General features: G+C 37.3%; 1 protein-coding gene across 3 annotated transcripts in view; it reads right to left on the bottom strand.

Moving 5' to 3' along the window:
* The window catches only part of PAN3 (poly(A) specific ribonuclease subunit PAN3), an 86,270-nt gene that overhangs the window by 46,813 nt on the left and 16,619 nt on the right, over positions 1 to 22,838 (bottom strand). For 2 of the 3 annotated variants that reach the window (XM_063331917.1, XM_063331926.1), the window contains 4 exons: positions 15,301 to 15,367; positions 13,509 to 13,579; positions 11,210 to 11,272; positions 1,619 to 1,780 (listed from right to left, as the gene is read on the bottom strand). In XM_063331917.1, coding sequence (XP_063187987.1) covers positions 1,619 to 1,780; positions 11,210 to 11,272; positions 13,509 to 13,579; positions 15,301 to 15,367 — 363 coding nt within the window. The remainder of the gene's footprint in view (positions 1 to 1,618; positions 1,781 to 11,209; positions 11,273 to 13,508; positions 13,580 to 15,300; positions 15,368 to 22,838) is intronic. The other variant, XM_063331937.1, reaches the window with a different exon arrangement.

The raw sequence follows: 22,838 nt of genomic DNA, 5'->3' as shown, positions 1-22,838 counted from the left end.
AGTTTAAGTCAATTATGTAGCTGGGATTCTGGCACAATAAAGGAGCTTGGAATTGCACCTTTCAATAGCCATGTGCTCTGCAGTCAATCCCAAGCTCTTGCCACTAACCTTGAGGGGACCTTGAGCTTTCATTGCCACACTTTCAACACAACTTTGGAGGGCACAGGTACTGAAAAGACAATTGCTCCTGGACAGATGCTCCACTCTCAGACTACTAGCACTCCAGCCTCCAAAAGCGTTAAGTTTTTCTGCTCTACGCTAAGTGGATTAGATCAATGACAAACCTTGCTGCAACACAGAGAAGACAATGGATGACATAAGTGGGGCTTTTCCTGCCCTTTAACAACCACATGAAATTTGAAGACCAATTTTCTGTTTCTCTCTTCTCAAAACAACTGCCTACTAATTAAGGTTTGCACTCCCATTAGATACACATGATCAATTCAATGTATCAGTCTTCTCTCCCCCGAGAAAAGTACTGCTTCGCTGGTTCCAACCACTCCTCTGCAACCTCGCGTGGTCCTTCTACCTACGTTTCCTTTATGCTTCATCTTTACCACCCCGGTGGCTTTGCTCCTTCCCCTGCAGCAAAAGGGCCAAGACAGACTTAAGCACAAACTCCCCTATGCAACGTAGCATCGGTTGCCTGCATCACGCTGCCCGTGACTCCCAATTTCAGTCACGCAAAGATGTCAAACATCAAGTAATGCAGCACTAGTATTGGTATGGAAAGGCTCTGGTATGAGCTTCATGTTGGCCCTTACATGGCAGAAATTTAATGAACGGAAAGAAACTCTTAAGGTGCCACAAATTCTTGTTATAAGTCTATTGTCAATTTACCCGTTTCACTCACTCAGAAGACATCAAAAAGATCATAACCCTCAAAGAAAGACTAAAGTAATGATCTGTGAAGAATCAAAAGCACCACACAAGCACAAAACAGTAATAGCAGCAATGTTGCAGTTAGGACCATTATAAAAATTTCCATCTAAACCCCATCTTAAGGGACACCAAGCAGGTTCCTTCCAGACTAGAATCATCCTTCATTATCATCCCAAAGATAACCTGCTACTTCTGTACAGAGATGCTCGAATCCAGCTGTACTTCTCGTCTGTTAAGGAGCTGAAGAAAATTCAGGAATAAAGTAAAGTAACAATAAAATTTAACAAACAAGTTGAGAAATATAAATTATCCCAACATAAAAATTAAGGATTTACACTTTCTGATCATGGTGATTACATCCTCAAATTCTGTACTAAGGAATTTGCATTAATTGTCAATCATTTTAACAAATATGACTAATTTTACCAGTAGAAACCTTCCTCACATGAAAATTAAGATAAAAGGTTGTGTTTGTTTGCTTTTAGAACACATTTAATGATTACTTTTGCTCCTCCTCCACAGATTACAACATAACCAAGCAAAGTACATAACATAGTGGTGGGTGAAGAGAATAAAACATCTCTGAGCCAACCTTCTGGAGGGCCACTATGCCTACTTTGTGAAATATTTGACCTGATCTCAACCCATATTTGGAGTAACTGCTTCTAACATTTTCCAAAATTTAAAATAAAGCATCCAAAATACTGAAAAAGTGACTAGTAAAAAATAATTTTACCTGTAAATTGTTTTCTGTGACTCTGTTCCACCAAACCATATTGATGGGTACTCCTGTTTTACACCTGTCAGCCAGACAGCCAATAGGGTTCTTTGATTTTCTTGCTTTTGATCCCACCGGAACTATCCTCTCATCCAGCATCCCCAGTCGATACTTCCTGGGCTACGAAAAAGAAGGAGAGAAACCAGGCCACTCCTAACAACCCTCATCTAAAGCTACACTAAAATAGGTATTACATTGCAATATAATTTCTGGATTGGTGGAATAGGAAACAATTTGCAAGTAAAATTTATCTGAGACTGTTTCCTTTCAATCCTGACTATTTGGTTATAATAAACAATACTTTTAAAAAAAGAAAACAAACTCCAGGGACTACTAATTATTTGTAAGCAAAAATGTCCATCACAAGTCAGCCACTGAAATATAAGTTGGGGAATTCTGTAAAAATGATTGTTTTTTTTTTAAAAAAAAGCCATATTTCTTAAATAGATACCTTCAACCACTTCATAATAATGAACAGTTCCCTTGGATTAACGAGAAATTACCATTGGCTTTTGTATGCTTCTTTTTAAATTCAAATTTGCCAAGACTCATCTCCTGAAGACTTGCTTTTAAAAATCACATAGAACTGAGTAGCCAATTGCAGCAGAACTAAGTGAGAAAAACATTTCTGCTCAAATTAATATTCAAAAGACTAACTTCAGCTACTGTCTTAGGTGAAAACAGACAAGAACTACCACCATAAATGCATTGGAAACTGACTTAAACTTGAGAAAACAAAACACACTTGAGGAAGTGAACATGCAGGAGGTACTTGCACCTCAGTAAGAGTGACATTTCTATTACATCAGCAATGATCTCTGCTAATGAAACTATTTATAAAGCACGATATGAACATTAAGTCAAAAAAGCACACTGTAAAAAAAAAAAAACACAACTGTTAAAGACTTTCAAACAGGTAAAGTACAGAAGTTCTCCAGATTTCTCTACGCTCTCACACCTGTGTGTACTTACATAGACAGTAAATACCACCAAAAGAAATATTTCAGCATCTATGCATATTTAGACCAGATCCTTTTATACTGATTATATCAACAACTGGACCAATTTTGAGGGGTTGGTCTATTTTTCTTTTGTTGTGTTGTTGTTGTTGGGTTTTTTTGATGTGAAAATGCAACTATCATCATCTGGATATAGACCACTTCTTAAGTAATCAAAGCTTAACTTACCTTTATTCATATATTTATTTCATCTGGCACCTTAGAAATCTTAGCAATGTGTACCTTGATATGCATTTTAAATACTGTTCCTCAAGAAACATGGTGAGGATCTAATTGGAGAAGATTCCACACACACACGCGCACAATTTGTAAGACACAGGACAAATCTACCATAAAATGTCTGCAAAAACAAAACCCAGACAGATTCCCTCCTCTACTTCCCTTTAAAACTTTTAGGCTGAAGGTTTTGGAAAGAATTAAAACTGAGTAAAGCCACCAGTACCTCATTTGACACACACACACCCCACCACCCCCCCCCCCCCAAAAAAAAAATCCAAAACAAAATAACAAAAAGCCCCCAAGGATACCAACATTGACTATGAACTACAAAGGCAATAAAGTTCATGAAGATCAAGTTAACCAACTTTAACAACAATAAACAAGACTGAATTTTGCCATACTAATCAGAAATTTGGTAAATTCTGTGATGGGTAGCAAAGCCCTCCTATAGTTCAAATGCAAACTTCATCATGACAAATCTAAATACTGGTTGTTTATTGAGAGAATCACTTAACTATTGGGCAACTTCCCATCTTAGTAATTCAGAAGTACTACTAATATCATAAACTGCAAAGCTGTAAGGTCTGAGAAGCCAGACATTCAAATAATGTTGGACTTTAGGGCAGGGTTTGAATGCAGTATGTGTTTTTCTTAGCCTGGCTATTGGAAATAATAACGTAATGAAGAGTAACTGTTTCCCTGGCAGCCTCCCCATCTCTCTCCATGTTGTACCAAGTACAGAGGCCCAGTCTCAGACTACTGGACTACAACCCAGTGTCCAAACACATTCCTATTCATAAAGGGTACTTTTAATCCTCCATAATAAAAGGTGACCTATAAATATTTTGCAAAGGAGAACCAAAACAAAAGAGGAACTGAGCCAACATGGAGGGAGGCTATTTCGGTTACAATGGGATTCAGATATCAGGCAACAGAATGAAACTGTATTTTAGGCTTTATAAAGGACCATACTGGGGGATCGGGGAGGGCAAAGAATGGTCCATTCTATGCCATAAAGCAACATAGAGACAATATGAGTTCATATACCAGTAGTTCTGGGTCTACTAGTACGAAAAAATTAAACTAAAAAAAGGGTGAGACTAAATTAAAATTTCACTTTCATTATCACTATAAAACATCATCAGAGTATTACTAGGCCAGGATATCATTGTTCAGACAGACAACAGAAGATGGAATATACAATATTAACATTTGGAAATCAATTTCAGTCTATTTGCATGAAAATCGTTCTAAATTACACTTGTTTTCAATGAGAAAAAATGGCATCTGATTCATAAATCCGATTTAAGTTTACAGGAGACCAGAAAACACAGAAAAAAGCATCTGCCAAAAGAAGAGTCAATAGAAAAGAAAGATCAAGTAGATTGAGCTGTTTGAATAAGCATATCAACTTTGATACACAGAGCAGCCCACAGAGAGCCCTGCCCTCTACACAGAGCAGCAGATAAAGCAAGAAAGACAGAATAGTGCATCTTGAAACAAGCAAGAACTCATCAACCACTGGTCATTTCTGAACTAAACTAATACATCTATCTAAGACACAGAGACATGACAATCTGGACAAACAAACTCAACTTCTTGGCATAGCGACAATTTCTCTTGGATGATTATGGAAGTAATTGAATTTTTGCCTTCTCTAAAGTCTTTCTGCGAGGTACAGAAAACCTGTTCAGCCATACGGATAAAAAGATAGTTCAACATACCGAATCTTTTTCTTTTTTCAGGGAGTGGGGATGGTGGCTAAAGCATTTATATACTTTAGTGAGTATTTCTCAAACTAGGTTGCAACTCCAAATATGGTTACAAGTTCCAAATGAGTTGCGAAAGGTCAAAAACATCACAGAATCACAGAATGGTCGGGGTTGGAAGGGACCTCTGGAGATCATCTAGTCCAAGCCCCCTGCCAGAGCAGGGTCACCCAGAGCAGGTTGCACAGGAACGCGTCCAGGCGGGTTTGGAATGTCTCCAGAGACGGAGACTCCACCACCTCTCTGGGCAGCCTGTGCCAGTGCTCTGCCACCCTCAGGGTAAAGAAGTTCCTCCTCATGTTTAGGTGGAACTTCCTATGCTCAAGTTTGTGCCCATTACCTCTTGTCCTGTCCCCGGGCACCACTGAAAAGATCCTGGTCCCATCCTCCTGACACCCACCCTTTAAGTATTTATAAGCATTGGTTATCACGATTATTTTTAAATGGAAAAATAAGGTTAAACTAAAATAATTAAAATGAAGTCTAAAAAAAAAACCAACAACCAACTAAACCGAATTATTACAAAGGATTACTGGAAGAGTTCAGTTCCTCCTGGGCAAAGAAGTGAGAAGCAGCAGCAATTACTGGCTGCAAACGTTTACATGAGGTAGGGAACAGCTAACTACCTTTAATTGCTAGCAACAGCTTGGCTCCCCAGGGTGAGAAGGGTAAGCATTTTCAACCATAGCTAATAATTATAACCCTTGCCCTGTAGAACCAAGCTGCTGCCAGCAATTAATGATAGGAAGCTACTGGTTGGCATGATTAGAGGGAATGTGTTAGGATAGGAAAGATAAACCCCCCAAAGTCTGAGAAACATTACACTTCGACAAAAGAAATCCACTCTAAAACCTAGAAGGTCCTTCCCAAGTAGCATCTTCACATCAGAACACTACTACAGATAAGTAACTTAATCATCCCACACTAGAAAATATTCCTCAAGTTGGCTTAATTACCTGCTTCCCATGCATGCAACAAGAAGTTTGGGAACATGTTTAGCAAGTCTATTTTCTTCCTACTATTTGCTGTAACAGCACCTTTGCCCCTGGTTCCTCCTGTTTCACAGACAGTGGGCAACGCCACACTTCCTCTTTCCAATTCAGGGTTGGACATGCCACTGGTGTAAGATGTTATGAGACTATCCTAGAGAAATAAATCTAAACAACAAAGAGGTTTACGTAGATTCAAACAGTAAAGACCCCTCCTGTCTAATAACTTGCATGTCATATTTAAGCCTGGATAAGCTGGCAAATCAAACCACACAATTCCAAAGTTTTCTTCCACTGAAGGTCTGCAACTGGATTTTGTCAGGATCATTCGTAACCCAAATTACATTTCTGTTCCTTAAAATGCACTTACTCTGGTGGGCTTTGAATTTTATATTTACAAGATATTCTCTGTACCAAAAATCGTACAATTAACTTTGGTGTACAAACACACGAGCAGGCTACTGTGTTTTCAAGTACTGTGAAAAATCTGAGCTACAGTAACGCTGTCTATGTGCATATACTACTGAAGTAAATACAAGTGATCTTAAGCCTTTCCCATCACAGGCTAAATTAAGCAGCGTTACCTTAAATTACCATAGCTAAAAGCTATCACAGTAGCATTAGCTAGGGCTCATCTGTTGTACAGTAAGTTGACTATATCTGCATGTACAGACAGATAAAAATAAATATTACACTGTCAGACAGGAAAGATCAGGTATATATTTTCCCTGTACTACTTATAACAAAATTAAGCAATATATGCAATTTTAAATTTCAACATTGTCTTGTTTTCTAAGACTTCAGTTTTTTAGCAGCAGTTAGTGGCAAAGAGACCATTAGAAAAGGAGGTTAAACACTCAGCTAGGGTTCTAGTCTACTGAAAAAGAAACAACTTTTGTTGTATTAAGTCTTGAAAACCAAAAGCTAACTACAAGACATTGGTGTCATCATTGCTATTTTCCCCCAACAGCCACAACCAATTAGCTGGAATAAGACAGTACTTGAAACACCCAGCTACAGATACAAACCTCAATACGTTATTGAGGAAAACCACAACAGTCCGGGCAGAATCCCTACACAGGCACAATCAGCTAAGAAGCATCTCAATTGTGAATACAACTGTGTAACTGGATTTAGTATTAAGTTCTACAAGGTGTTACACCTGAACACTAGATATAGTCACCATAAGTATCCTAACAGATTTGCAAGCTGGTAACATGAAAAAGAGAAGTTGTCTGGTCGTTACTTTTTAAGCTTTGCGGCCAATAGAACTACAAACCCCTTCACGTGGTTTGTGTTTCTTGCTAACCAAGATACTCTCTCCTCTTCCTCTTTCATTACAACCTCTCACTGGTAGAGAGGCAGAAGATACTTGTTTCCCGTACCTCAACTTCTGAAGGCGGGAATCAACTTTTTTTTTTACTTTAATATCCACAAAAAAAAGGGATAGGAGCCTGGTCAACGGGTTAAAAACAATTAAGTGTGTGTTTGATTGGTTGGTGTTTGTTGTTGGGTGGTGGGGTTTTTTTTTCTTTTTTATGAAAAAAGGAAGAATATGCTAACATTTATAATGTCCATATGTTTATAATTTTTAAGTTTATCATGTCATACATTGAGATTACACACACTTACAAACTAGCCCCCCTTCCATCTGGAACACTTTTTTTAAATTGTTCATGAAACCCTGGGTTTGGCTGGGGATAAAACTTGTACTAGTTGAAAAGTATCAGAGGCAAATAAAAAAGATTCTTCTAACCAAAGAAAACCAAAATGTGCAATTTAGCACGGAAATAGATTTTATTCCACAGCAACATATTTGACCACTGCAAAAAAAAAAAAAAAAAGACCCCAACACATTCTTGGTTCAATCAAATTTTAGAGTGAAAGCTGCAAAAGATCAAGCATTACATCATGTATTTTAACTCAAAGCTAAGGAAAACTTTTCAGGTGTACATACTAAACAGTGTATTTCATGAGTATGTATGCTGAAAACATGAAAACCTTGAAGAGTTCAGAAGGGGCTAAGGAAAACTGACTTATCTTTAGGTCAAATATTTTCTCACCAATTTTGCAGCCTAGCTAGGTTGGATGAAGTATGAATTACCACAACAGCTAAAACCTAGCATGGATGTAGTTATACTGGCAAAGTTCTTTACTAAGAAACTAATACCACCTGCTAAATTGAAATACGCTGGTGGAAAAGCGGGCTTTTCCCACCATCACTAGAGCAGATAGTTCTAACTGTGTAGTAAAGACTTGTCAGAGTACCACCACCCCAAGACGTATTTTCAAAAACTCCATTGCTAAAGGAGCACACAGTGAGCAAACCACAGGGGTTTTTTGAATGTTTAAAGATCTCTTTTCTAATAGGCCAGAAGTTTTTATATTACTCACAAAAATAGTGGAAAAATGATGCAAACTTAAGAACTAAAAATATAGGTAGAAGAGGACTAAAGATTGATGCAACTTTTATTCTGGTCTTTACTAAGCATATGATTTCTCAAAAATGGCATGATTTCTCAAAAATAGCTGCTTTAAATATTTGTATATTTACAAATATTTATTCACATTCAACAACTGTGTGTACAAGTTTTAAAAAAAATATCTTTCAGTTATCTTACTGCAAAATCACTCTTAAAGACTACATACACCTTGCCATAGGAAGAACCAAATACAGCTTGTTAAAGATAAGCAAAAGCATCTTGTACAAAAAAGTTACATTTGTAGTTAGCTGATTCAGCACCTGACAAAGTCTAGGTGGCTAACCGAAAACTTACGCTTTAAAAGTGGGGAGTGAGGGTAGCATTTGAAATTGTAGATGTCTAAGTCATAACATATATCTGTCCTGTTTAGATACAAAACCAAAACTAGCAAAGGTCTTTTAAATACAATTCTACGCTAAGTGCTGCGCTATGCAGTCACCTTATTCCTCTCTTTTCCTTCAAATACACAATAGGATGAGGCAACAAAAATATGATGACTCCTCATCAATGTAAAAATGTTACATATTTCTAAAAGGAAATGTTTTAATAATTTTATTTCTTATATAACACAATGATCACTAATCCATACACAAAAATGAATGTGAATAATATATTCTCTCACATCACACTTAAAAATGAAAAATAACATACTATGTAGTAATTACTAAGACAGAAAGAGCATACAACCAAGGAATAACTCCAATAACAAACTATTCCAAAGAAAAATATAAGAGGTTAGATGACATCATACCCTTAAAACACATTTTAGAACGAGGTAAACATCATACTACCTGCAAACATTTAGTGGTTTTCTCTGGAAGCAAAGTTTGTCTTTCTATATTCCTGCAACAACTTTTTTTGCATCACTTATAAACTGTAATATTTTATTATTGCTGTAGGGGTGTGTAATCCCAGAAGGAAAATTTCAGGTTTGAAATATAAATTTAGCCCAGGTACGTTATAAAGTCTGTGCAGCCATAATTCTGCAGTTTACAACACAGTGACATGACGTGATGTTTGGAAATGACCTCCCAACTTCTCAGAACAAGATTCATGCTTCCGAGATGGTATTCAGGAGGCTGTGAAACACGAAACAACTGTCTCGGTACGTTTTTATTAAAGGTAAATACAGCAAGACCAAATACTGTACGCATGGCTTTTCAATGAACACCACTGAGGAATATAAAGATCAGGTATCAGAGGTGTCAAGACAGAGCTGGAGATGGGAAGCTGGAGAGGAATACAGCTTCCTAACAGGTAAAAAAAACTAGATGGAGGACAGGACACTCAAAAATAACCTAGCAATAGTTTAGGTCTTAAGAATTTGGTTTCCACAGGACCTGAAGTTAGCATTATTGTTTTCTTTTAACATGAGAGGGGAAACTCTCCTTGTCCTCATTAAAAAGCTTGCATTTGTGATGACTAGGCTTACAGGCAGTCTTTTGTTTCAATATCATTTTCTCTGCACGTTTATTAATTCTGTACGTTGGTCAGCAGTAAAGAAGTTTGCTGCCCAGTCTCACTTGCTGTAGAACTCCATAGAGAGTACTAAACATTCCATTCTAGTCTAGTTTAGCATCTTTTGGTCCTGGCTTTTACTCACCTAAACCCAATGGAAGGTGTTGTAAAAAAAAAAGAATTCTTCAAGATACACATGAAACAGCATTAAAATTGTATTGAAAGTCATTCATTACAGCAGTTGGTTCACTCCTTGCAGCCTGTGGATTAACAGTGGTTCTCACCTTAATGGCCCTCCTCTAGGTATGACTGAACAATTGAAAAATGAAATGGAAATAAACCAGTGTTAGGAACTTTTCAGAAGAGTTCAGTTTTCATGAGGATTGAAGGTATGAAAAAACAAAGTAAAACGTAAAAGCAATGCTTTCCACTACCCTGTAAGGCTGACCAGTGACAAGTAGGGGGACCCTTTAGCCTGGATTGGTGGCAACAGTCTCAGAACAAATTTAAACAAAAGTTTCATCATATATTTTCTTTTTAGTGCATTAAACTGTCATTCCCTTGGCAACAGATTCTGATTAGTTATGTTGCACACATTTTTATGAACTGTTTACCAGAACCACCAAAATGAATGCAAGGAGTTTTCCAGCCAGATCATTTCAGGGTTTAGAGAGGTACATTTTTCTAGGTAATGGCGAAAGCCAATTTAGGGAAAACACCCAAGAAGTTCAAGTTCAGAATGCCACCCTATTTTTAACAAGTATAACATGTATTTGAAGAAAAAATGAAATAAGTGTGACATCATTATTCTCAGGAAAGAGGGTTAGTCTATTACTAGCTCTAGCTTTTGTTCCATGCTTCACAAATCCTATTTGTGCATTGCAGATTAATACTTACCTGAAAATCTCTTATAGGAAATTCACTTTAAGGTTGCTTGTCTTACTGCATGTGGAGTTACAACAACCGGACAGTAAATCCAGAAGGTTTTACAGTTGACAGAACCTCCACCAAGGCTCCATCTACAGAAATACTTAGCTCCTTTGATTTCATTTTAAGTATCCTATAAAAATGTCTTTAAATAGTAATCTTAGCTTTCCTGAAATCTAAAATTGAAATGCAGTTTAATAAGTTCTAAACAGAAAAAATAACCTCGAGAATGTTCATAAGAATTCAAGGACTACGTTTACTTTTTAAACAAAAATAGAATGTCTTTAAAAATCAAAATAATCATAAGCAACTTATATAGCCCGGTCACACTAACTAGTTTCAAAATGTTGTCTAATTAAGAAGCAAGTATATTCAGAATTACAATCATCAAGCCTTGTTTTTAATATTTTATTGATATCAAATATTTACATCCATGTGGCTTACCCATTGTTAAAGGGCTGCCAGGATAACATCATCAGCAATATCCAGAGACAATAAAGATTAATAAACTTAACTTTCTTGCTTGACACAGCTAGGTATTAATGCTTTTACAGAAACTATTCAGAGTTTTACACAATACAAACATGCAGTTTTTACATAGTTGCAAATAATTAAATAGTTCTAAATATTTAAAATATCACAATTTTAATTTGTAAAGGAAAGCAATTGCTCTTTATTCACTTACCAAGACTGTATTATATCTGTCCTCCAAGTCAGTGATAAACGAAGGAAATGCTGGTTTTGCCAGCTAGTTCAGAACAAAAAAAAAAAAAAAAAAAAAAACTTAGCTCTGGGCTCTTAGCAAGAAAATTGAAAATTTTTTTTCAAATAGTAGATGTTGTAAACACCTACATTTGAGCTAGTCACCAAGGCTCCCTTGAGAGTCAATGAACAGAAGCACGCACTTCTAGAAGGCTATCTATCTTCTGTTACAGCAGGCGTCAAGCGCTGGCCTGATAAATCACATTGCTCAAGCTCTAAATAAACCCCAGTTACAGGGGTGGGAGGAATTCACACAAGTTTTTAAATACCTGGCACTCAAGCATTTAGTGCTTTTGAGGAAATCACTTAATTGTGATCATTTGAATACTGTACTCAAAAAATACTAAAAATATGAAGATACTACATCCAGGACTATTTGCAATGTATTGTCTGGTACCAAAAGTCAGTCAGTCACACAAGCATGACTAATTTCTCATAACTTTAGCCATCAATTTTTGTTCACTTAAAACAGTCACTGATATCTAGTCTTTTCCCAAATACTTCTCTTGATGTGAGCTGAATGTTCCTTTAAGCTGCTCATCTCTCTCTACCGACTATAGAGGGAGCCTTGATGCCTAGATTTTAGACAGCTCAAGTAATATTAGATGAAAACTTCCCCATTACTAGTATTATTTAACAACCTTTTATACAAACATACATTACAGAATAACAGTCATAATAAATGTTAAATTATTAATATGCAAAGGAAAACACAAACCTCTTTCAATTAATGCCAGTTATGTCTGAAATATTAATTGGAAACAATCCAAGTCAGTTTCACAGATAAATCTTTCTCTTGATATTATTTTAGCCGTGAGTAGCTTAATTTGCTGATTTTTTTGTGGGGAAAAAAGGGACCGCGTCAGAAAAGACTCTACATTAGTATTTGAGTTTTGAGTTGTTTGAGCTTTACACTCAAACATGAATTGGTTTGTTTCCCATTTGCACTGTTTCATTAACTTTGAAGTAATTTTTAGTATCAGAGGCAGTGGTCACTCTGGAAATACTTCTGTATGATAATTCATTTTCTTTGGTGCATGTGGTTTATATACATAAGCACACTCACATATACATATGTATGTATGTGCATGTGTATGTCAAAAAGGAATGCATGCTCATTTTAACTCTTACTATCCTCAGTAAGTGGATAAGCAACACATTTCTAATTGTTTACATCCAACTTTCCAGTGGACTATTCTGGCATTAAGGAAAAGGGCAATTCAGAGATTCCGTGTAGTTTGGATACATCATAATATTTGGAAGTTAACATTCTACAACAGCATTTCATTTCAAGGAACATTAGTCTGATGGGGCAACTATAGTAATTATCTTTAAGCTCAATCTTCACCTGCAGGAATGATACAGAGCTCCCAATTGCCAACCCACAAACAAAGCTCTATGAAAAGTCACAAGCATGCTGATGTAGCGTGCTTTCAAGACAATGCATTATCCACTACAGGAAAGTTCAGGATATGGGGCTAATAAGAAAAGTAGTAAAACATGAAAGACATCAGCGAAAGTAAAATTTGGTAACTGGCTGGGAAAAGATAATGTCTTTTTTGATAAGCCACAGTTCACAAAAGTGAGAAGGAACTCTGGTGTAACCAAACTTTTGTCTCTTATTCCAGCCACCGCATCTGTAAGTGTTTAATTGGAAAATACCACAACCTCTGTTGGCGCAGGTCAAAGGTGTTTAAGGAAGCTGTCTAGCCCTCAGCAAAAGAAAGATTTCTCAGTACAGATTAGAAGAGAAAAAAATCCCAAACTCTAGCTTCCCAATAATAGTGTCTTTCAAACTAAGTGCATTCCAAATTGTAAGAATTATTTTCACACTACGTATAAATAAATGGGGGAATGATTCTTAATGTATTCAGAACTTATCGCCATGAAGGCTTGCAGGTGGCTTGCCTTGTGCCTCAGTACAATAAAAATAATTTGTTTTCAAATTAAATGGGCTATATCCTAATTTTCATACTCAAAGCATTCTTATAAACTTCAGTTTACAAGTGCTTGGAATATTTCTTAATAGCAGCAACAGTCTGATCTGGTGTAGCAAAAATTAAGTAGTAAAATCTTATTTATATCAGCAGTGACATAGTCAAATAAATCTAGTAACATCAGAAGAATCATCCTTATTTCACCTAGCATTTCAAGTTATTCCAGATCATCTTCCCTGTCAACTCATATACAAATATGCTACTTTAAATTTAGTGGTTGCCTACCTTCCTCCTTTGAGACACGCTGAGGGCAGCAAAGTCATTAAACAAGGATGAATTTGGTGAAGTTAGTGGATCTGTAAAAAGCATGTAAACCAACATGTTATATACCTCTAATATTAAAAAGAAATTTCAGATTTTTTAACTTAATTCTGTATGAAAAAAAATCCTGTTGACAAAACTAAGCTTAGCAACCACACTGCTAAAAAACGCAGCATTTATTAGATTCTGTGCAACTGCTCAACTGAAATGGAGCTCATTAGCAGAAGTTAGTAAGTTTAATTGCTGTTGACGTTATTTAATATCCATCTAACAGTTCGAAGTCTTTCTCTCCTGTTACCTGAAATTAGTAACCTTCTGTTAACACAGTATTACAAATAATTATGTGGATCTTATTTGTCCTGTCACTGTTCTGCATAAACTTACATCAGAACTAAAGGCAGCAAAAGTCTACATTCTATTAGTTGCTTTTTATTGCTTTTTCTTCATCCCTATGCATCCCTTCCAGAGTTGAAGCACCAAAAACTGAGTAACAATCACAGATCCAACTTAAAACTCCAAAGTCCATGGGCACAGACGTCAAATTAGCAGATATCTGCTAGCTGTAAACACTGGTGTTTTGATGAAACACTTTCTTCAACATTAATCAGTACTCCTTAAAGGGGTAATTCTACAAGTGAAGCACAGCTTAGGAAGGGGGGGAAGAAAAGAACCTGAAACACAACAGAATTTAAACTGGTTTCCAAAAGTCAGTCTGATTTCTCTCCTTCGCATGCATCACCATCACCATGTGGCCTGTCACAGACAAACTCTGACTGCATTTAAAACTGGAGACCTTCACTGCCTTGAATAGATAATTGTTCAGTGGGACAAAAGAAGTACAATCAATCACAAAACCTACTGGAAATGAACCAGGAGGAGGAAAAAAATAAACCCAATAAATTTCAGCTTTCAAGCAAGTTAATTTCATAGTAGTTACCACCATGCTTAAAAAATTATAACCCTACTTACTAAGTAGACTAGCTGCAGGGTCAGACATGCAAATGGATTTCTAGAACAGCATTTACACAGCAATTTTTAGAGCAGAAATATGTTTTAAATGTATGTCCTTGCCATAAGGGAGTAGTATCCTCTTCTTTAAAGAAGTTAGTTTGACAGCTATAGCTGAAATAATCTGCAATGCCTGTTATAATTTGGAAAGCGATTCTGCAAAGTGCATTACAGAAGTTCAATATACCCACCACAGTAATTTAACAAGTACGTTGGTCTGCACTATGCAGACATTTTGTTTGGTTGAAAACCATGTTCCCAACATCAGGGAAAAAAAAATATAAGATGTAAAGTACTGCTTATAGGACAAAACTTAGTATCTATTAAAATCATGAGTTATATGATACATTTCACAAAAACCATACAGCTTAAATTTAAGAATAAAAACCTGTACATTCGTTCCACACAATAACTTACTTGAAAAGCACAATAAAAAGGTATACTGCCATGAAACAACATAAATTTAAGCTCTCAGTGCTTTACAGTGGATACCCAAACTAGCACTTCACTTGACAATAATGATTTTTATTTTTATTTTCCCCACCACTGGAGCAAAGAGAAGGCTGAAAATGTATGACTTCAGCTTTGGGTTATAAGTAATCACACTACTGTTAAAAAAATACAGTTCTACTGCATCTCAAATCAAATCAGAGGAGGAAAAAAAACTCCCTTCAGTCTCAGTTTTACCAAAGTACATCTCTTAAATTTCCAAACACGTTTTTATACATATTACTTTAAAAGTACTTACCATGGCCTGCGTACTGCTTGGCACTGTCATTGAGAAGGCTAGGGGAGCTGCTGCTATTTGTCATCCTCTGCAAAAATAAAAGACAAAAGTGTACACTTAAAATAAAGCTGTAAAACATGAAGTGATGTCATTGGGGATGACATTTAGAAAGTTTTAAGAACAGACTAGGAAACCTGTGCTCATTCCCTGTTTAGTAAATACTCTAAGCAGACAGTGGTTTGTAGTTGACAAAAACATTTAGTAAAATAAAGCACTTTGCACTTGAGTAATGCAAACCAAAAAAGACTGCATACTAAAATAAAACACTATCTTCATGAATTTATTCTATAACTTAGGAGGGTCTACCAAACCTACTGTTCTCTTCCTGTACGTTGTCAAAATGTCAGATAAGCCAATTACTTATCTCCTTTAAACATTCTTTCACAATGTACTCCTGAAACAACTCCTCCCTTTATTACACATCATCACAACATGAAACTTTTGCAATGAAAAATACACAAATTAGTACAGAATTTAAAAAAAAAAAAAAAACCAAAATCCACAGAAGAACCTTTTGAGATCTTTCAGCAAAACCACGCAATTCTTGTAAGCCAGCAGGACATCTGAAACCCTCTCAACATTCCTCCTAGGCTCCACCTGCTTCTCCTACATTCTTCTAGAGATACGGGCTGGCAATAAACTGGACTAAGTGAGGCAGTGCTGCTCTAAGAGCTATCACTGCTTTGATAGAGAAGTTTAAGAGTGTCTCTTCTTACTCCTGCTTTGAGTTTGACCAAAGCCTCCCAACAGGAAGATAAAAATGTGAAAAGAAAAGCAAGGCAAGGTCAGGAAGTATTTCTCCATCACTGAGAGACACAAACAGTAATTTGTTAAAATATTCCCTGGCATGCTTTTGGCCCACATCAACCAGGAGTTTCCCAGCCAATTTTCAGGCACTATTCAGCAGTGAAAAGTTTTGAGATCCCTTCAAATAGCCAGTTTACATGCAGCCTCTGCTATACTGGGTGAGCATACACCATCACAAACAGGCTGTTTTGTGCCAGCTGGCCCTAAGCATCAAGGAAAGTTTCCAGAAATGTTTAATTCAGTAGTCTAGACACAGACTGAGACTCAAAACTGGTCACTGGAGTTGCTCTTTATGCTCACATTTTTCCATGGCCAATCTCAATGTTGGGGACAGAGAGCAAGAAGCTATTATATTTCAATACCATTTCATCTAATTCTTGACCAGAAAGATCAATATTCTGGAGTAAATTTGTTTAAAAAAAAAAAAAAAAAAAAAACAAAAACAGAGGAGAACCAACAGAAACTGGAGTGTTATTCAATATGGTAGAACTGTAAACCTACTGCAATTCAAGTTTCTCAATGTTTGTGGTTTTCATACTACCACTGACTTCACCAGAAGCTGCAGCTTTTAATGCTTGTGTCTAAAAGAACAAATAGATAGTGTAAAGTAGCTTTTATGTGGAAGGTAATGTGTAAAAAACCAGCCTGCACTATTTGAAAAGTAACTTGAAGAAAGTTTTGGTAAAATTTAGGTACTTCAGGACTTATCTACAAACATTTCCCTCTCAACAACATGCTCAATCCCTCAATGCTTTATTCCCCCATGTATTATTTCCATTATCTGTGCTCCGTTGCTACAGCAAACTTTCTACAATCATTCAGGCTTCTCTGATACAACTCTTCACTCAGTACAAGTACGTAGTACTATATGAAGCAGAACATGCAGATGCATGATGCAGATGTCCTAGAACTATATGTGTAATATATATACACATGTAAATATCATGTAAACCTTCAGCTTTTTCAAGACCTAAATGAAGAAAGCTCTTTGCTATATGCTCTTTCCTTATTTTGATGCCACGTGTCATGTTCCTAAATACTGAACTGACACAACATAACTCTCACTAAAAGTTTAGTGCGCAACAATTAATTCTTTATACAAAAGGGATGCCTCTAGTGAAGCAGTTTATTTATTTCTAGAAAACAAGGTAACACTTTGGGAGACCCACACTAAGTTAACAATCTTGCCCAAGTTCAGGATGCTCACCCTACTGTCCACCATCATCAAAATAAGAATATATAAAAATAAATAATTTCTGGATTATAGTACCTCAATTATTCATATGTCATATTCCCTTCCTGACTAAGCAATGGAAAGTAGTTACATAGTTTTTCACAAATATTTGAAGGCCTACCTATTACACATCTTTTCCAGGCATTTGATACATCCACACTGATCCTTATAAGAGGAAGTGGTTTAGGAAGAAGTTTCCTAAGGGGAACCTTTCAGATTTGCACAAAATCTGTCCACTAAAAATAGTGTTAATGTCTATTTATAACACTTAGATTTTGAGATCAATTATTATGGTCTGTTGAAATGGTGATAAACATGATACTGAGATCTGGGTTGGTATCAAAGATGGTTAAACATATGGCTTAAACTTGGAATCAAGCACTTTCATACCATCAATATTCTACCTCTTCAAGTACAGGAGTCAAACATTCAATCAGACTCACAACATGAATGGGTGACTGCAATGATGAAAATCAGTGCTGGTATGATCACTAAAAACAGTGCACGCAAGACAGATTGCAACAGAACGCATTGTTCAGGATTCTGAAAACACAGGGCAAACAAAGCCTATGAACATCAACTGTGCTTTTACTACGTCAAGTCTTGCTCAAGGTGCAAACATAGTTTACGTGAACCAGGATTCTGAAAAACCAAAGCTTCTCTCACTGATCTTGGGCAGCTCTTGCTACAACAACTGCTTGTCAGCTGTACCTTGAATGAGGTTAAAAACCTCCACTTCACCACTCACTTCCATGAATTTTTCATTTTGCTCACTTTCATTACACATCCACAACCTTCATACCTTAACATTATTCATAGAAGTCCTGCATGTAATCAGTAAGTGATTTTCAAAATTAATATTTTTAACACACCCAAAAGCATTTAGTCTTAATGAAGGCTATTCCTGTATCTGATTTTTACCAAGTCAGGCTGAAAATGTCTCGAAAGAAAAAGAGAAAAGAAAAATCAAGTACTATTTACTTGTGTTTTCTGGAAGGCAGTTTTGATTTTAAATTACACTTCTCAATCTTTTCTAATGGTGCTGAACTATTTTTCATACAAATTCAATTTCAAGAAGAATGAGATCAGAAGAACCTCAAGCCCAAAAGATGAAAGCTCCAGAAAGGTAAGAGCAACCATTAACAAGAAAAGAAAACAAACTATTCATTCCTACTAAGCCCGCCAGGCAAGGCAAGCACACACATATGAGAGCTTCAGCTTTTTTTTTTAAGTACATCATGACTTTCACCATACGGAAGTTAACATAGAAAGACAACTTCATCACAACCAAGTCCCACGCCAATGTCCCTCAGTTCCATATAAAGTCCTTTTATTTGCCTGCCTATTGCTATGATTTATTGAGGTTCTTTAAGCAGTAGTTAAAATTCAACTAGGCTGACTGGCGTACAACCTGCCCCTCTCCCTTTAAAGGAATTAAAAAGTTGATTCTGTTCACCTCTCAAAAGAAAGCCACCGCAGAACAAAACTGTCACACATTCACCCCTGTCCAAGGATTTAACCTGAGGCTTCAGCTTAGAGTTCTTCCACCGTCAAACCCTCCACCAGTAACAAAATACAGGCTCTTAATTTCATGGGAAAATTGAGAAATAAAGTTTTTCAGAATACTGTGTTAATTCCTGAACATTGAAGCAATTAAGTTACAGGAGGGGAATAGGCTTGTTCAGAAGTCTTTACTCTTTCTTTGAGCATCAGGATTAATCAAAGTAACTCATCTCCTCTTAGGAAAACTCTGTGTGCACTGGTACTATGTCAAAAATGAAACTTTTGCCAAAGTGATTCATTATCTTACCTAGACTTAAGATAGCCTATTGCATATTAACATTTCCTTTTCAGAACCACCGCAAGTTAACGTCTTTTTAAAAAAAGTATTATTTTCACACAGACTCTAAGACAACACTGACAACAGATCAACAGCACCACTGTAAAAATAATTTCCATACTAAGTTGCTGTTTTAACAATAGTTTTGAGGATTAGGTACCTTTCAGAGACTCACGGAGGGATTAAAGTGGGAAGGGATCTCTGGAGGCCAACTGGTCCAGCCCACCTGCTCAAGCAGGGCCACCTAGAGATGGCTGCCCAGGACCACGTCCAGACAGCTTTTGAGTATTTCCAGCGATTGAGACTCCATCACTTCCCTGGGTGACCTGTGCCAGTGCTCAATCACCCTCACAGTGAAAGAGTGTTTCCTGATGTTAAGTTGAACCTCCTATGTTTCAGTTTGTGCCCATTGCCTCAGGACCTGTCACTGGTCACCACTGAGAAGAGCCTGACTCCATCCTCTTTGCACCCTCCCTTCAGGTATTTACATACATGGATGATATTCCCTGAGCCTTCTCTTCTCCGGGATGAACAGCCCCAGCTCTCTCAGCCTTTCCTCGCAGGAGAGATGTTCCAATCCTCTCATCATGTTCACGGCCCTCCACTGACTCTCTCCAGTATGTCCATGTCTCATGTACTGAGAAGCCCAACACTCCAGGTATGACTTCACCAGTGCTGAGCAGAGGGGAAGGATCACCTCCCTTGACCTGTTGGCAATGCTTTACCTAATGCAGCCCAGGACACCATTCACCTTCTTTTCAATACTTCCTAGGTGCAGTATCCTAGGAAGTGTTAAAAGAAATACTCCCACCTTCTAAAGGTATACACCACATTGCCTCCGCCCCTCAATGTTCAGTAGTGAAACCCAGTATTATAGCTACACTTAAGACAAGGCTGCTTTGCTTTCATCTCCTGCCACTAAAGTACATAGTTAGAAAATTCTCATCAAGATAGAGTATGAATAAAGATTTGCTGCACACAATTAGATCTAATTTTACATAGCTTATGTTACAAGACTTAAGTGAGGGTTTTTGCCTTCTTCTCTACCTCTTTCTTCTCCCCAAAATACCTAAGAGATAGCATTTGTTCCCTGTCTCCATATTTCCTGCCCTAACCCTAAGAAAATAAGCACTTTCCTCAGGTTCATTCCTGTGCTGAGAATGTTATCTCAAATATTTTGTAGTGGGTCACAAGCTATACTCTTCATCTTAATATTATTCTAATGGAACTATATTTCAGAATATTTCTTTGTAATTTTTAGAATAATGTTAATTGGACCACAAAAGAAGTCATCCTGCAAGAGAATGAGATTGCCACAACCAAACAAATCATTGTTTAGTTGTCAGATTCTGTGACCTACAAAGGGTGATACCTTTTGCTTTCCTTACTGAACAGTCCAAAACTTGTCTTCGACTATATATTCGGCACCATCTACAGCATGTCCCACTCACAACTGTTTGAACTAAAGCAACTGGATTTCTTCAGGAAGCATTATGTAAACAACTGCATAATTTTATATTTAAAATAGCACACCTGTAGTTCCACGCAGTTAAAAACTGGAGACATTTACAAGCTTCTGTGCTATAAGGAGAGTTTTATTAGTAAAGTCTTGGCAGTTGCAGCAATGGGAACAAAGGTCTTTGTGTTTATTCAGCTGCAAGGCTTTGAAGTGAGCATGGTCTCTACTTCTCAGGCTTTTGAAGAACACTTAGTATACCAACATTAGCATGGTGAAAGCAAGCAAGACCAATTCTTCTCCACTGCTTGGCCTTGCCAACTTTAATACTGAAGACTGTTGGGTCCTTTTTTATTTCGATTAGCGTGATTAATTGAGAAGTTGTGATTCTTTCTATACAACCTGCAGTCCAATGGAAGCCATGTAGTTATAAATCTCATCCTACCAAAATAAGGAAAACTGGATTTCTGTGGAGTTACATTCATGAAGACACGTTTTACTGCTTTATGCTTAGAACCAAATTGCCCAATTCTAATATAGAATCATAGAATGTGTTGGGTTGGAAGGGACCTTTAAAGGCCATCTAGTCCAAGCCCCCTGCAGTGAGGAGGGACATCTTCAACTAGATCAGGTTGCTCAGAGCATCATCAAGCCTGAATGTCTCCAGGGATGGGGCCTCCACCACCTCTCTGGGCAACCTGTTCCAGTGTCTCACCACCCTCATTGTAAAGAACTTCTTCCTAATGTCTAATCTAAACCTACCTTTTTTTTTTTTCCAACATCAAGGTACTCCTCTGCGTCATCCTGCTACAAATTCCCCCAGATAATTCACATATCCTTTTAGCATGCCAACATCATACTGCTAAAGCTCCTTCCCACACCACCTGTATCTTTGATCAAGCCACAAGTCAGTCAAGGGGCAGCACTGATGCCAGAGGAACACAGACATCAGTCAGCCAAGTGGCACACGCAGAGCAACTGAGCAAACTGCCAAGCATCAGAGGCATCCTGGCCAGCCAGCTCCTGCCTCCTCACTGCTGGCAAAGCCAAAAGCAATGAGCTGCTTCTTGAACCACACCTCTGACCATCTCTTGGCTGCTGCTGCTACACCAAAAAGAAAAAGAACAGCTTCGGGGACAGCATGCAGCCTGTGGGCCATGTGTTGTGCAGGCCTGCTCTGTTATTACTTAGAGAAGGGAAAAAACAGAAAATACACGCTTTGATAAGCTGGAAGCCAATACTGCTAACGTAGTATATGAAAGCACATGCAGATTCAGGCAAGAAGAGACACATGAAACAGAAAGAAAAAAGAAGAATAAGAATTACAGCCATAGCCACTTCAAAAATCCTGCCTCTTCAGAATATAGTAAGGATTTTTATTCTTTTTTCCCCCCACTGCAAACTGAGCATCGCCGCTAATTGCATCTTCACCACCAATCTAACCCCAATGAGATGTTCTAGTTCTCATAAAATATTCTTCAGCAAATACAAATAAAATCTCAGAGTCAGAAATATCTGTTCTGCAGAAATGTTGACTGCTAGTCACCTACATTACTTATGATCAAAGACACAGATCCCCTCCTCAATTCATCATGACACAATCCACTTTTACTTTCCTTCCTTTTGCTGCTTACTGAACACCATAACACTGATTACGCACCACACACAAAAACATGATGATTGCAAAATTTGAATATAGCTTTGCTTGAGGCAATTTGTCTCCATTACACATTAGTAACCCAAATATACACAGTCACAAACTCTTTTCAACAAACTGCACATGACAAATACATTCTGGAGATTAATCAGGTACAGTCAAGAAGACTCATCTATTGAATCCCTGATGATTAGGTCGGAAGGTATCTAGTGACTAAAGCACGGACTGCAGAAAGATTATCTCATGGTAAAAGAAAACGAGCATTACCCAGAAGAGACTGAACTCTACTACTATCTTTTCTAGATTGAGGCCAGTTAAGCAACTTGAACAAAGCTTTCTACAGGTGGTCATTAACTCCGTTTCTCACCTTCCTGCCATACAGGTTAACTTAAACTCTGGGGACTCCAGCTTGCCAGCACTGTCGCGGGGGAATTGTTTGTTTAATTCCCATCCTTTTTATTCCCATGCCTCTACGAAATGCAGACTATTTTCTTCTTTCATAAGG

This window comes from Chroicocephalus ridibundus, chromosome 1, assembly GCF_963924245.1.
Source record: "Chroicocephalus ridibundus chromosome 1, bChrRid1.1, whole genome shotgun sequence".
Classification (NCBI taxonomy): Eukaryota; Metazoa; Chordata; class Aves; order Charadriiformes; family Laridae; genus Chroicocephalus; species Chroicocephalus ridibundus.
This window is presented reverse-complemented; position numbering and strand designations above follow the sequence as displayed.